The following is a 13728-nucleotide window of genomic DNA, read 5'->3' as shown; positions in this document are numbered from 1 at the left end:
AAGATGAGAAGAAAGTCAAGAAAATAGCTTGTGAACAAAATGTAAGTATCACTTATCAATAAAGAGACAGAAAACAAAAAGAAATGCTGGAGCTGAAAAGTACAATAACTAAAATGAAAAATACACTACAGGTATTCAAAGGCAGGTGTGAGTAGGCAGAAGAAGGAATCAGCAAACATGAAAATACAGCAATGCAAACTATTGAATCTGAGAGACAAAGAAAAAAATTGAAGCAAGTAAACAGAGCCTAAAGGAGCCGTGATAACACCATCAAGAGGACTGACATATGCATTGTAGGAGTTTTGAAAGAAGAGAAAGGAGCACAGAAAATATTTAAAGAAAAAATGGTTGAAAATTTCCCAAATTTGATGAAAGATATGAACATAAATATTCAAGAAACTTAACAGACTCCAACTAAAAAATTAGAGACTAACACATTAAAATCAAACTTTCAAAAGCCAAAGACAATGAATCCTGAAAGCAGCAAGCAAAGCATACCATCCCATACAGAATCACAAGCTCAGAGCACGTGTTTTTCTCATCAGATACTCTGGATGCCAGAGAGAGAGAGAGACAGGTAAAACAATCCAAGTGCTAAAAAGAAAAAAACTGTCAAACAAGAATCTACCAAAAATATCCTTCAAAAAAGTGAGGGAGAAATTAAGACATTTCCAGATAAACAAAGCTGAGGGAGTTTGTGAAGACTAAACTGGCCATATATGAAATGCTCATGGGAGTCCTCCAAGGTGAAAAAAAGGAGACTAGACAGTAACTTGAAGCCACATAGGGGAAAAAGGATCTAAATAAAGATGAAAAACATGGGCAAATATAAAAGCTAGTATTATTTTAATAATGGTTTATAACTGCACCATTTGTTTTCTACATGCTTTAAGAGATTAACAAATTTTGCCCTGGCTGGTATAGATCAGTGGACTGAGTGTGGGCCTGTGAACCAAAGGGTGGCTGGTTTGATTCCCAGTCAGAGCACATGCCTGGGTTGCAGGCCACAGCCCCCAGCAACCGCACATTGATGTTTCTCTTTCTCTCTCTTTCTCCCTCCCTTCCCTCTCTAAAAATAAATAAGATCTTTTAAAAAAACAATTATTAATGTAAAGCCTAGTATTACTGTAAATCTGGTTTATTATAACTTCAAATCTTATTTTCTATATACTATAAAAGCCTAATGAATTTTAAAGAATTATCAGTTTATGTTTTTGGGTACACATTGTATAAAGATAAACCATATTTTGCCATGTACAATGCACATTTTTTGCCCAAATTTTTGAGGGAAATATAAAAGCGTACATTATACATGGGTAGTAGTAATTCCCCTGTATAATGCGAATTATATACGGTAATTTTGTCACATCAAGAACTGAAAGGGGTAGGAAGGCGGGTGTAAAGGAGTTTGTATTTTATTGAAGTTAAACTGGTATGAATTCAAATTAGAGAGTTGTAACTTTAGGGTGTTAAATGTAGTGCCCATAATAACCACAAAAAAAGAGCTGCAGAATACACAAAAAAGGAAATCAGACAATTTTAAATTTCACTATAAAAAAATCAACTAAACACAGGACAGTACTGCAGACAATGAGGAACAAAAAAGCTAGAAGGCACATAAAAACCAAACAGCATCATAACAACAGAAGTCCCTCCCTATCTGTAATTACTTTAAGTGCAACTGGATTAAATTCTTAATGAAAAGACAGAGATTAGTAGAATGAATAAAAACATATGATCCACCTGTATAATATCCAAAAGCACTGAGATCCATCCAAAGACCCAAACAGGATGAAAATAAAAGGATAAAACAGATATACCTGGCCTTCCGGTCAAGATGGCAACATATGTAAACACAGCTCACCTGCCCATACAACCACATCAAAATTACAACTAAATCATAGAACAACCATCACTCAGAACCACCAGAAATCGAGTTGAATGGAGGTCTGACAACTACAGAATTAAAGAAACTATATCCTTCCAGACTGGTATGAGAGGTGGAGATGTACAACTGGCTGGCTCCACATTCACATGTGGTGAATAAAAATTCGGGAGGGATATCTCAGGAGCGAGGAATCCCAGTCCCACACCAGGCCCCCCAGAGAAAGCTTCCAGTGCCATAACTTCTGGCTGCAAAAACCAGTGGGGACTGAAATGGTAGAAGAAACTTCTAGAATCCCAAGCAGTTTCTCTTCAAGAACCCACATACATACATACTCAGATTCACTCCCTCTGAGCTCCAGCACCAGGGTAGCAGCTTGAAAGACACCAGTGGCATACAAGGAGGAACTGAAGTGTATGGCATCAAGGTAAGAGCAGGGGGACAGCTTTCTCCCACACAGAAAGGCAGGCACAGGCCATTGTACCTTTTCTGAACCCTCTCTGAACAGAGCCACAGAGCGAGCAAGTGGGTGCCATATCTAAGACTCTATCAACCTGGCTAACACTGTTTGCTCCATCCTGGAGGTCCCTTGAGACTCTGCCCCACCCAACTTATGGACCCACCCAAGCTGTTAACAGAGACTTTTCCATTGAATGGCTGGTCTTGGCTCATGCTTCACAATCTCATAAATACTCTCAAACAAGCAAGAGCTGACCTCAGTGAGCCCCCAGCCTCAGTACCTCTTGCTAAGTGGTCCCAGGCCTGGTACTAGGAACTGCCAGCCTAGATTCACAGCTTGACTTTGCCTGCGAATCTCTAAGCCCAACACAAGCAGCAGACATCTTACATTGCTTTCTAGCACAGGCAGGGTGGCTCTGGACAGAAGACAGGCAGGCAGAACACAAGAGCTGAACTTGGTCTACACTACCCCAGAAACCCCAGAGCCTGCATACTCAGTGGATAGCTACAGACCACATTGGAGCACCACCACCATACTCCTGCATAGCTGATCATCTACAGACAGTGGAGGTTGGTGGTCAGTAGTCATAGCCAGTACTTGCAGATGACTGGCCTGGGTAAATCCCTCAAGTACCCAGCTTGGGTGATAGGGGAGGCTGTACCAGTAGACCCTAGAAAATACCTACCACCATAGGCCACGCTACTGAGAGAGGGAGTCATAGCAATTCTATTTAGTACACAGCAACAAACACACGGAGGCTGCCAAAATGAGGAGACAAAGAAACACGGCTCAAATGGAAGAAATCAAAACTCCAGAAAAAAGAACTAAACCAAAGGGAGATAAGCAATCTGTCGGATGCAGAGTTAAAAACACTGGTTATAAGGATGCTCAAGGAACTTAGTGAGGACCTCAACAGTATTAAAAAAATCAGCAATGAAGGATACACTAATTGAACTAAAGAGCAATTTATAGGAAAACAACAGTAGAGTGGATGAAACTGAGAATCAAATCAATAATTTGGGACATAAGGAAGCAAAAAAATAACCAATCAGAACAACATGAAAAAAAAAAGAATTAAAAAAAAAAAATGAGAATAGCCCTGGCTGGTGAGGCTCAGTGGATTGAGTGCAGCCTGTGAACCAAAAAGTCACCAGTTCAATTCCAAGTCAGGGCACATGCCTGGGTTGCAAGCCTAATCTCTGATTGGAGGCATGAAAGAGGCAACCAATCAATGTCTCTTCCCCTCTTCTGTCTCCCTCCCTTTCCCTCTCTCTAAAACCTTACAGGCAGGTTTTACTCCTTTCCAGTCCCTACTGGAAAGAAGTATTTGAAATCATGAAAGGCAAGGCCTACATCCAAGATTACTCTGTCCAGCAAAGCTATTTAGAATGGAAAGGCAGATAAAGTGCTTCCCAGATAAGATCAAATTAAAGGAATTCATCACGACCAAGGCCTTATTATAAGAAATGTTAAAGGGACTTATCTAAGAAAAAGAAGATCAAAACTGTGAACAGTAAAATGACAACAAACTCACAACTATCCACAATTGAACCTAAAAAAACAAAAACAAACCAAGAGAACAACTAGAATAGGAACAGAATCACAGAAATGGAGATCACATGGAGGGTTATCAGCAGGGAGAAGGAGGGGGGACAATGGGTGACAAGGTACAGGGAACACGAAGCATAAATGGTAGGTACAAAATAGATAGGGGAAGGTTAAGAATAGTATGGGAAATGGAGAAGCCAATGAACCTATATGTATGACCCATGAACATGAACTAAGGTGGGGGAATGATGGTGGGAGAGGCGTACAGCACAGAGGGGAATAAAGAGGAGAAAAAAAACGGGACAACTGTAATAGCATAATTAGTAAAATATATTTTTTAAAAACTATGAACAAAAGCCCTGGCTGGCATAGCTCAGTGGATTGAGCGCGGGCTGCAAACCAAAGTGTCACAGGTTCGATTCCCAGTCAGGGTACATGCATGGGTTGCAGGCCACAGCCCCCAGCAACCGCACATTGATGTTTCTGTGTGTGTGTGTCTCTCTCTCTCTCTCTCTCTCTCTCTCTCTTTCTCCCTGTCTCTCTCTCTCTCTTTCTCCCTTCCCTCTCTAAAAATAAATAAATAAAATCTTTAAAAAAAAAGCTTAAAAAAAAACCTATGAACAATAAAATGCTAAAAATATGTATCTGTCAACAATGGAGTCTAAAAAACTAAGCAAACAAGAACAGAGACAGAACCATGGATACGGAGAGTATTTTTATGGTTGCCGGGAGGGGCATGTGGGGGAATGTATGAAGAGGTCAGGGAATTAAGACATACAAATAGGTAGTTAAAGAATAGCCATCAGGATGATAAGCATGGTACAGGAAACAGAGTAGCCACAGACATGAACAATGGTGTGGGGATTGCCTGAGGGAGTGGGAGGGTGCTTGGTGAAGGGGTCAAAGGAGGAAATATTCGGACAACTGCAATAGCAAAGCAATAAAATATAATTAAAAACAACAATAACAACAAAAAAAAACAAGATATACCATGCAAAACAATAACCAAATAGAGCAGGGTGGCTATACTGCTATCAGACAAAATAGACTTTAAATTAAAAAAGGTTTCAAGAGCCCTGGCTGGTTTGGGTCAGTGGATTGAGTGCCGGCCTGCAAACAAAAGGATCACCAGTTCAATTCCCAGTCAGGGCACATGCCTGGGTTGTGGGCCAGGTCCCCACCATGAGGCACGTGAAAGGAAACCGCATATTGATGTTTCCCTCTCTCTAAAAATAAATAAAAATATATTTTTTTAAATTATATGATCATCTCAATAGAAACAGAAAGCATCTGACAAAATACAACATCCGTTTATGGTAAAAACTTTCAACAAACTGGGACTAGAGAGAACATATTTCAATATAATAAAGAGTATATATGACAAATCCACAGCTAACCTAATACTCAATGGTGAAAAGCTCTTCCCGTAAGATCAGGAACAAGACAAGACTCTTATTCAACATAGTATTGGAAGTCTTTGTTACAGTAATCAGACAAAAAAAAGAGAATGCAACCAAACTAAAAAGAAGCAAAATTGTCACTGTTACAGATGACATGATACTATTTATAAAAACACCCTAAAGAGTCTACCAAAAACAAACAAAAAAACTATTAGATTAATAAATGAAAGTTACAGGATAAAAAGTTAATACACAAAAACCAGTGGCATGTCTACACACTAATAACAAATTATCAGGAAAAAAGATTAAGAATACAATCCCATTTACAAAGACCTGCTGTACTCTGAAAACTCAAAGACATTAATAAAAGAAAACTGAAGATGACACAAATAAATAACAGGATATACCATGCTCATGAACTGGAAGCATTAATGTTTTTTAGATGTTCATACTGCCCTCATACTGCCCAAAGCAATCTACAGATTCAGTGTAATCCCTATCAAAATACCAATGGCATTCTTCACAGAATTAGAACAAATAATCCTAAAATTTACATAAACTCACAAAGACCCAGAATTAGTCAAAGCAATCTTAAGAATAAAGTTAGAGGTATTATGATCCCTGATTTCAACATATACTACAAAGTTATATAATCAAAGCAGTATGCTACTGGCACAAAAACAGACACACAGTTCAATGAAATAGCATAGGAAGTCCAGAAATTAACCCACACTCATATGGTTAACTAGATCACTTTCTTACAGCATATACAAAAATATTTAAATGTAAGACCTGAAAACATAAAATTCCTAGAAGAAAATATAGGCATTAGATGCTTTGGGATCAGTCTCAGCAATATTTTTTTTGGTATGTCTCCTCGGGTAAGGGCAACAAAAGCAAAAATGAACAAATGTAACTACATCAAACTGAGAAGCTTTTGCCCAGGGAGAAAACCATTAACAAAACGAAAAGACAACCTAAGTGGGAAAAGATACTTAAAAATCATATATTCAATAAGTGTTTAATATCAAAATCATAGTAACTCATACAACTGAACATCAAACCCCCCTCCCAAACAATCCAATTTAAAAAATGTGCAGAGGATCTGAACAGACATTTCTATAAAGGTATACACATGGCCAAAAGACATATGAAAAGATGCTCCATGTCACAAAGTACCAGGGAAATGCAAGTCAATACCATAAGGTTATCACCTCACACCTGTCAGAATGGCTATAATCAAAACGTCAACAAAAAACAAGTACTGGTAAGGATGTGAGAAAAGGGAATCCTCCTGCACTGTTGGTGGGAGTGTAAACTGGTGCAACCACTATGAAAAACAGTATAGGGGTTCCTCAAAAATTTTAAAATAGAACTACCATATGATCCATCACTTCTGGGTATATACCCAAAAGAATCAAAAGCAGGGTCTTAGAGAGATATTTGTACAACCATGTTCATAGCAGCATTTATTCACAAAAACTAAAACTTGGAAGAAACCCAGGTGTCCTTTGATGGAAAAACTGATAAACAAAATGTGGTGTATATATATATATATATATATATACACACACACACACACACACACACACACACACACCTGTTGCATAATGGAATATTATATTATTTGGCTTTTAAAAGGAACAAAATTATATAATATGTTACAATGTATATGAAACTTAAGGACACTGTGCTAACTGATATAAGCCAGTCACTAAAACACAAATACTGTATGATTTTACTTAGGTGAGTACTTAACAGCAGTCAAAATCATAAACACAGAAAATACAATAGTCATTACCAGGGCCTGGGATCTGAGGAAATGAAGAGTTATTTGTTAATGGAAACAGAGTTTCAGCTTTACACAATGAAAAGAGTTATGAGGATAGATGGTAATTTAGATGGATGCATAACAATATGAATGTATTTAATATCAATGAACTGTGTATTTAAAAATGGTTAAGATGGTAAATTTTATCTTACTTGTATTTTTCCACAATAAAAAAAAAAAGGAAGGAAATACTGCCATTTGCAACAACATAGATGAACCTGCAGCCTTTGGCTAAGTGAAATAAGCCAGACACAGAAAGACAAATACTGCATGATCTTACTTATTGAGCAATCTAGAATAGTCAAACTCAGAGAGGCAAAGTAGAATAGTGGTTGCTAGGGTCTGGGGAGAGAGGGAAACAAGGATGTATTAGTCAAAGGGTATAGTTTCAGTTATATAAGATGAGTAAATCCTAGACATCTACTACACAGTATAGTGCTTACAGTTAACAATACAGTAATGTATACTTAATCGCTTCTCAGCCTTTTGGGTAAGATTGTGTAGTACTGAACACTTAAAATTTACTTAAGTGTTCTATCACCAAAAAGAGGTCACAGCAATCTATACCAATGCTACAAGGCAATTTAAAAAATGAGATACATTATCTAAAATTCATTCCTGAACATCTATGCCTTATGACTGCTTGTGACTGCATTTAGTCCAAAAGCAAATTCTAGAAATTTTAGTGAGGTTTTATACAAAATTAAAAGATGACCTATTTGCTCAAGTTTCCACTCAACCTTAGGCAAGCTCATTTTCTGCAACTCATTCAACTCAGAAAAAAATTAAGTTTATCAGTCTGGATTTCTGAGAAATATAGGAAATATTTCTAAACAAACTTTCTTGACATGGGAGAAAAAAGAGGAATGATTCCATTATTCATAAAAGACTTTGAAAAATATTTAAAAAACAATTTAGACATCAATCTATATAAAAAAATTCTAAAATCCATTTCAAAAGTAGGTAATGTCAAAGACAAAATTATGGCATCAGCTCTAACCTTGTAACTCTGTATCTTTCCTCTACCAGAAGCCAACACTCTATGACTCAAAGAAGCCACATTTTTTCCCCAAGAGCCTCCACAGAACATACTCAACCAACATTGCTGACCAAATGACTATCACAAGAGTCGCAAAACACAAAACAAACTCTGCTATCACCTACAGCCACTGACGCTCGGCCAGTACTCAAGACATGAAGTTGAAATCATGACTACTGCATGACTACAAAAAGGGAAATTCCAAAACTAGGTACATATCCAGTTCCAGTTTATTCACTGATGCAGTCAAAAAAGAAAATGGTTTGTTCATAAGCTGACAACAATAATTCTTACCCTCCAATTCCGAATTCGTTTGAGCCTGTTGGGGGTTTTCTCCAGAATCTGTAGAAATTCATGTGTCAGTTCTACAAATGAAATAGGACATTTAAGAAAAACAAAGAGGCAGAAATAATGAAACAAGAATAACCTCAACTATTTTCATCTGAATCAAGTCACCTTCGACCAGACAGTGACAGAGCAAGTGCTTTTCAAGGACCCTTACTCTAAAACTTACCATCTAAAAGTTCCAAGGTCACAGTGGCGTCAACATACTCCCACCAGTGCTTCCCATCAGTTGAGACTGGGATCTCCCAGTTGGACCACTTGCAAGCCAGATGAATGCAGACACAGGCCACTACAGGAGGTGTGTACTGCAGGCTAAATGTGGTCAAATGCAGGCTGACATCAGAGGAAAGGAAACAAGAGAGTATCATGAGCTCTCAATTCTGAACCCAAAGTTAAAACTCTCCATTATTTAAAAAAGAAAAAAAAAAGGAAAAAAAGCACTGGCAAGAGAGAAGGGTAAGAAAGATCCAGTGCTCTGATCCAGCACTAAACTATTACTTTCTATTAACCCACCTGCTCAGTTAACATTGATAAATTTTCTGACTACACATCATTCAATCCACATAACTGACAGACAAAAAAATTAAAATTAAAACAAACTGAGTACTCAGTTTTTTAAAACAAGGATCAATTACTCTGAGACTAAGCTCAAAACTTAAGGAAAATGATAAATGTTTTAATATGTATAATCCCTAAATCAAATACTTAAGGGAAATACCCTAAAAATTATCTTGTGTCTTGTCAATCATAGGTCTGGGCTACTGAAATAATAGACAATCTCTCTCAAGTGTGAATACGCCTGACTGATGGTTTATTTTAAAATTTCTCCTATCAGCCCTGGCTGGTGCGGCTCACTGGATTGAGTGCCAGCCTGTGAACCAGTCACTGGTTCGATTCCCAGTCAGAGCACATGCCTGGGTTGCAGGCCAGGTTCCCAGTGAGGGGGTGTTGCACAAGAGGCAACCACATACTGATGTTTCTCTCCCTCCCTTTCTCTCTCACTTCCCCTTTCCCCTCTCTCTAAAAATAAGTAAATAAAATCTTTAAAAAAAATTTCTCTTATCAGTCTATTAAAAGAAACTTTTTAGCCCTGACAGTCATTAAAAATGTCTTTGGTTTCCAAGAACAAACAATTGATTGTAAATGAGAATGAGCAAGTCATCTGGTAATACAAGCTATGTATTAATTTTTTCTTTAAAAAGGGAAGAAGAAAAAGTATTACAACTCTTTACACATATACATGTCCATTTATCTGGGAGTATGGGAAGAACAAAGAGTCTTTTAAAATATCGTAAATATTGCCCTCACTGGTATGGCTCAGTGGATTGAGTGCCAGTCTGTGAACTGAAAGGTTGCTGGTTTGATTCCCAGTCAGGACACATACCTGGGTTGCAGGCTATGTCCCCAGTTGGGGGCATGTGAGAGACAACTGACCATTGCACATTGATGTTTCCCTCCCTTTCCTTCTCCCTCCCTTTCCCTCTTTCTAAAAATAAATAAATAAAGTATCTTAAAATACCCTAAATATTACAGAATTCTCCAAATCAGGTTTTCATTTCAGAATTCCTGATTCAGAAAAAGAATCAGGAATTTATTTCTGTCAATAAATTCTAAGTTTACCAACTTTCAGGACCATGTTTTTGGATATTTTAAAGCTAAGTAACATGCAGAATTAAGTAGGTTATCAATAAGCAGTAAAAGATCACATCACCTTAACAAAAAAGCACTATGGAAATTTAAGGCAGAACATGAAAACTGCATAAAAGTCAACATTTATCATAGAATTATCGGTAAGATACTGTATCAAAGATCCATGCCTGGGTTTTTGAGTTCTAGTTTACTAAATGCCAGACATCTTTCCATATGCCCCTCAAAAAGTGACAATCCCAACCCAAGTAAAATCCTATCCCAAAAATATTAAAATATAAACCTGTTGGTTGCCATGAAGTAAGAAGTCTGTGCTAAGTCCTTGCTTGCTGGAAGAAAAAAAAAAAGGTGAAGGGGAAGGAAAAATGATTAGTTCCATTTACTCTCAACAATAAATTAGTAAGCATTTAATATGTGCAAGGTAGAGAATATAGTGATAAATGAGTCTGGCATGGTCCCTGACCATCTAAAGTTTACATTCCACCGAAGAAAGATCAGCAATTTTTAATTTTTAATAAATGGATTGCTTACAGACCTAGGGACTCAAGCTTTATCCTGTGTACCGAGTATCTGACACTTGTTTTAAAATGCATCATGGGCATCCTCCTTAGAGTTTGACTCAGATTCTGTTGGGAGAAGGACGTAAGCATTTTTAACAAGTAACCCAAACATTCTGATGCATGGGTTCACTGAGAAATACTAAACTAGGGAACAAACTAATTTGGAGGCAAGATCAGAATCCAAAAGACTTTGGTATGTTTGGAAAAAGTGATTTGTGATTTGTTTGTTTTTTTAAGTTTTAAATTGAGCAACCTCTGACTTAATCCTAACATAACCAAGTAACAAAATACTTAATATATTACCAAAAGAAAGTTCCTTCTTCTAAAACAAAACAAATGCTCTGGCTGACAGAGCAATTTTTAATCTCCCCTAGATTAAACATTAGTATAAATCCATCTCTGTTTAAGCCTATCTTTGCTCAATGTCAACCATTTAATGCTTTCAAAATATAAAGAACTCAGAAAACTTTTGGAATTTTCAGATAAAATACACATAAGCTAAATTCAAAATAAGACCAATTATCAGTTTGTTCTACAAAAGGCACTGAAATGCATGATGGTGTATTGACAGTCTTGATACTACTATTTAAACTGAGTAATAGAAACCAGGTTTCATGAAATTATAGCTATTAAATTAAATTAAAATAAAATAAAAAGAAAGTTCTGCCAAAGGATTGCCAATCATGGGAATAAGTTCAAATAATTTCTAAATGATCCTCTGGGTGGTCTTTAAGAATGTCTAGAACAATCAACCCTAGTATCAAATTAAGATCACTGACCCCCAAGACATCCTTAAAATTGTTGTTAGTTATAATCTAGTGATTATTCAAAGTTTGCCTCCAGCTTTGCCAAATATTCTCAAGAAGGTCATTCTCTTTAAATAGAGATCACCTAAACATATTAATTAGCAGCTGTGTTATGAATTTATACACAGCAATCATAGCCTCTAAATGGTAAAACAATTCAAGAATACCGTTTCAAGCTGGGATTCCTTACCTCGAACAAGTTGAGTGCACTTTACCACATGTGTATGTGGGTGATCAATTGTTAGTTCAAAGCCTAAAAAAAAGTAACTGGTTAACAAGCTAAAGTACTCCAGGTATTTTATACATCTTTTATCTGAGTCGTCATTAAAGGTCTCCCTCATTTTCATATCCCAAAATTGTTGTTCAGAGGCTAAGTCACACAAAGTATGCAGCATTTTCTTCTCCAAGAAACATTATCTCCAAAGCTGCTTGTGTTTTGAGCTAGAAGGTACCATGAAGATAATAAAGCTAATGCAGTCTCAAGATCCCTGAAAACCAATAACCTCTAAACACAAAACAGTGTACATGAATTCTCCCACCGACATTGTTGTTCTAAACTGATTACCAATTTAAAAATAAATGCTATTATCTAAATATGATGACAGACTATAAAAATCCATGGAAGGAAACGAGTTCTTTAAATAGTTTCTGCCATTAGTTATATTAAAATTAAATACTGCCAAACCTTAAAAAGCAAATCATAAATCCCAGGATGGGCGGGTGGGGAGACTGTGCTATTTCTAAGGTCAGATGTGCCTTCATTTTTTTCTTCAGTATAGGCCACAGTAAAACTGAGCTCTGTAACCTCAAAATTTGCAAACCTTTCCAAGAGATTTTTCTCCTGCTTCCTATTTTGCAAATTTTAAAAACTGAATCATATTACATGTAAATTTCTTTAATATTTTAAAGGGAAAGAAACTTACCTAAAGTCTGCAGAATTATGCTTTCTAATATCACCAGATCTTGAACTTGTTGCAGGTAAGCCTGCAGGTAAGAAGACACAGAAGGTACAATATATAAAGTATAAGCAACTCTAACAACTCTTTCCAAAGAAACAAATGCCACAAAAAGCAGGGATGGAGTTATGAAGTAGAGTAGGAACTGAAATTAAGCTTTATCCCTAATCCAGTACAGATTCTCCTTTTAAATGAGGGGGGAAAAAGGTTGGTATACTAAGATAAAACACTTTATTCATAAATAGATACAGAAAAAGCACCTGAGATTTGGTTCAGTTTCAGACAGACGGTTTAAGTTTTAAAGTTCATTTGCTATAGATACAAGAAAATTAAAAAACATCTCTTCTTAAACATAATGAAAGGACATCTGCAGTCTTCCTATAGGCAGTGTAGGCAGTCTGAAACATTTGACTCCCGTTAAAACTTCCCCTTTGGGCCCTGGCTGGTGTGGCTCAGTGAATTGAGTGCCAGACTGTGAACCAAAGGTCACTGGTTCGATTCCCAGTCAGGGCACATGCCTGGGTTGCAAGCCAGGTCCCCGGTGTGGGGCGTGCAAGAGGCAGCCACATACTATGTTTCTCTCTTTCTCTTTCCCTTCCCCTCTCTCTATAAATAAAATCTTAAAAAAAAAAAAACAAAAAAAACCCTTCCCCTTTGGGATAATGCTATATTTCCAAAAATTTATAGGAGAGTTCAAAGAAAAAGGAACAAATATTAATAATGTAAACTACTTCATTAATGATGTTTTAATATTGATTATATACTGAAGTGATATTTATGATTAAATAAAATATAAAAAATACATTAAAATTAATTTCACTTTTTTAAGTTAAAGATTTTTAGTGAAGTGAAATTTTTTTAAATTATGTCCTGACAAGTGTGGGTCAGTGTGTTACGCACCGTCCCATGAACCTCAAGATCACTGGTTTGATTCCCTGTCAGGGCACATGCTTAGGATGCAAGCCAGGTCCCCAGTTGAAGGTGTGCAAGAGGCAACCTATCAATGTTTCTCTCAAACATCGATGTTTCCCCTCTCTCTCTGTCTCCCTCCCCTCCCCATTCTCTAAATAGAAATAAAATCTTAAAAAGAAATTTGTTTTTTAAATTCCACATGACTCCCCTTATATTTCCATTGGACAGCACTGGCCTAGAACTCTAGGAGAACGAGACTTAGGTCAGGAGTTAAGAGACTTTGTTAGTTAACATTCCACTTAACTTTATGATCTTTAGTAAGTGAGAACTTCAACTATG

General features: G+C 36.8%; 1 protein-coding gene across 2 annotated transcripts in view; it reads right to left on the bottom strand.

The window, feature by feature from the left end:
• Positions 1-13728, bottom strand: part of CCNT1 (cyclin T1) — a 37394-nt gene that overhangs the window by 10801 nt on the left and 12865 nt on the right. For both annotated transcript variants that reach the window (XR_006784608.1, XM_045829242.1), the window contains exons 4-8: positions 12445-12505; positions 11712-11774; positions 10439-10484; positions 8678-8841; positions 8458-8528 (exon numbers count right to left, since the gene is read on the bottom strand). Coding sequence is in view for 1 of the 2 variants with exons in the window: in XM_045829242.1 (XP_045685198.1) it covers positions 8458-8528; positions 8678-8841; positions 10439-10484; positions 11712-11774; positions 12445-12505 (405 nt within the window). In the remaining variant the exon portion in view is untranslated. The remainder of the gene's footprint in view (positions 1-8457; positions 8529-8677; positions 8842-10438; positions 10485-11711; positions 11775-12444; positions 12506-13728) is intronic.

Source organism: Phyllostomus hastatus, unplaced genomic scaffold, assembly GCF_019186645.2.
Source record: "Phyllostomus hastatus isolate PE091 unplaced genomic scaffold, TTU_PhHast_1.1 phas_scaffold_93, whole genome shotgun sequence".
Classification (NCBI taxonomy): domain Eukaryota; kingdom Metazoa; phylum Chordata; class Mammalia; order Chiroptera; family Phyllostomidae; genus Phyllostomus; species Phyllostomus hastatus.
The sequence above is the reverse complement of the archived record's forward strand: the minus strand, read 5'-3'. Positions and strand labels throughout refer to the sequence as shown.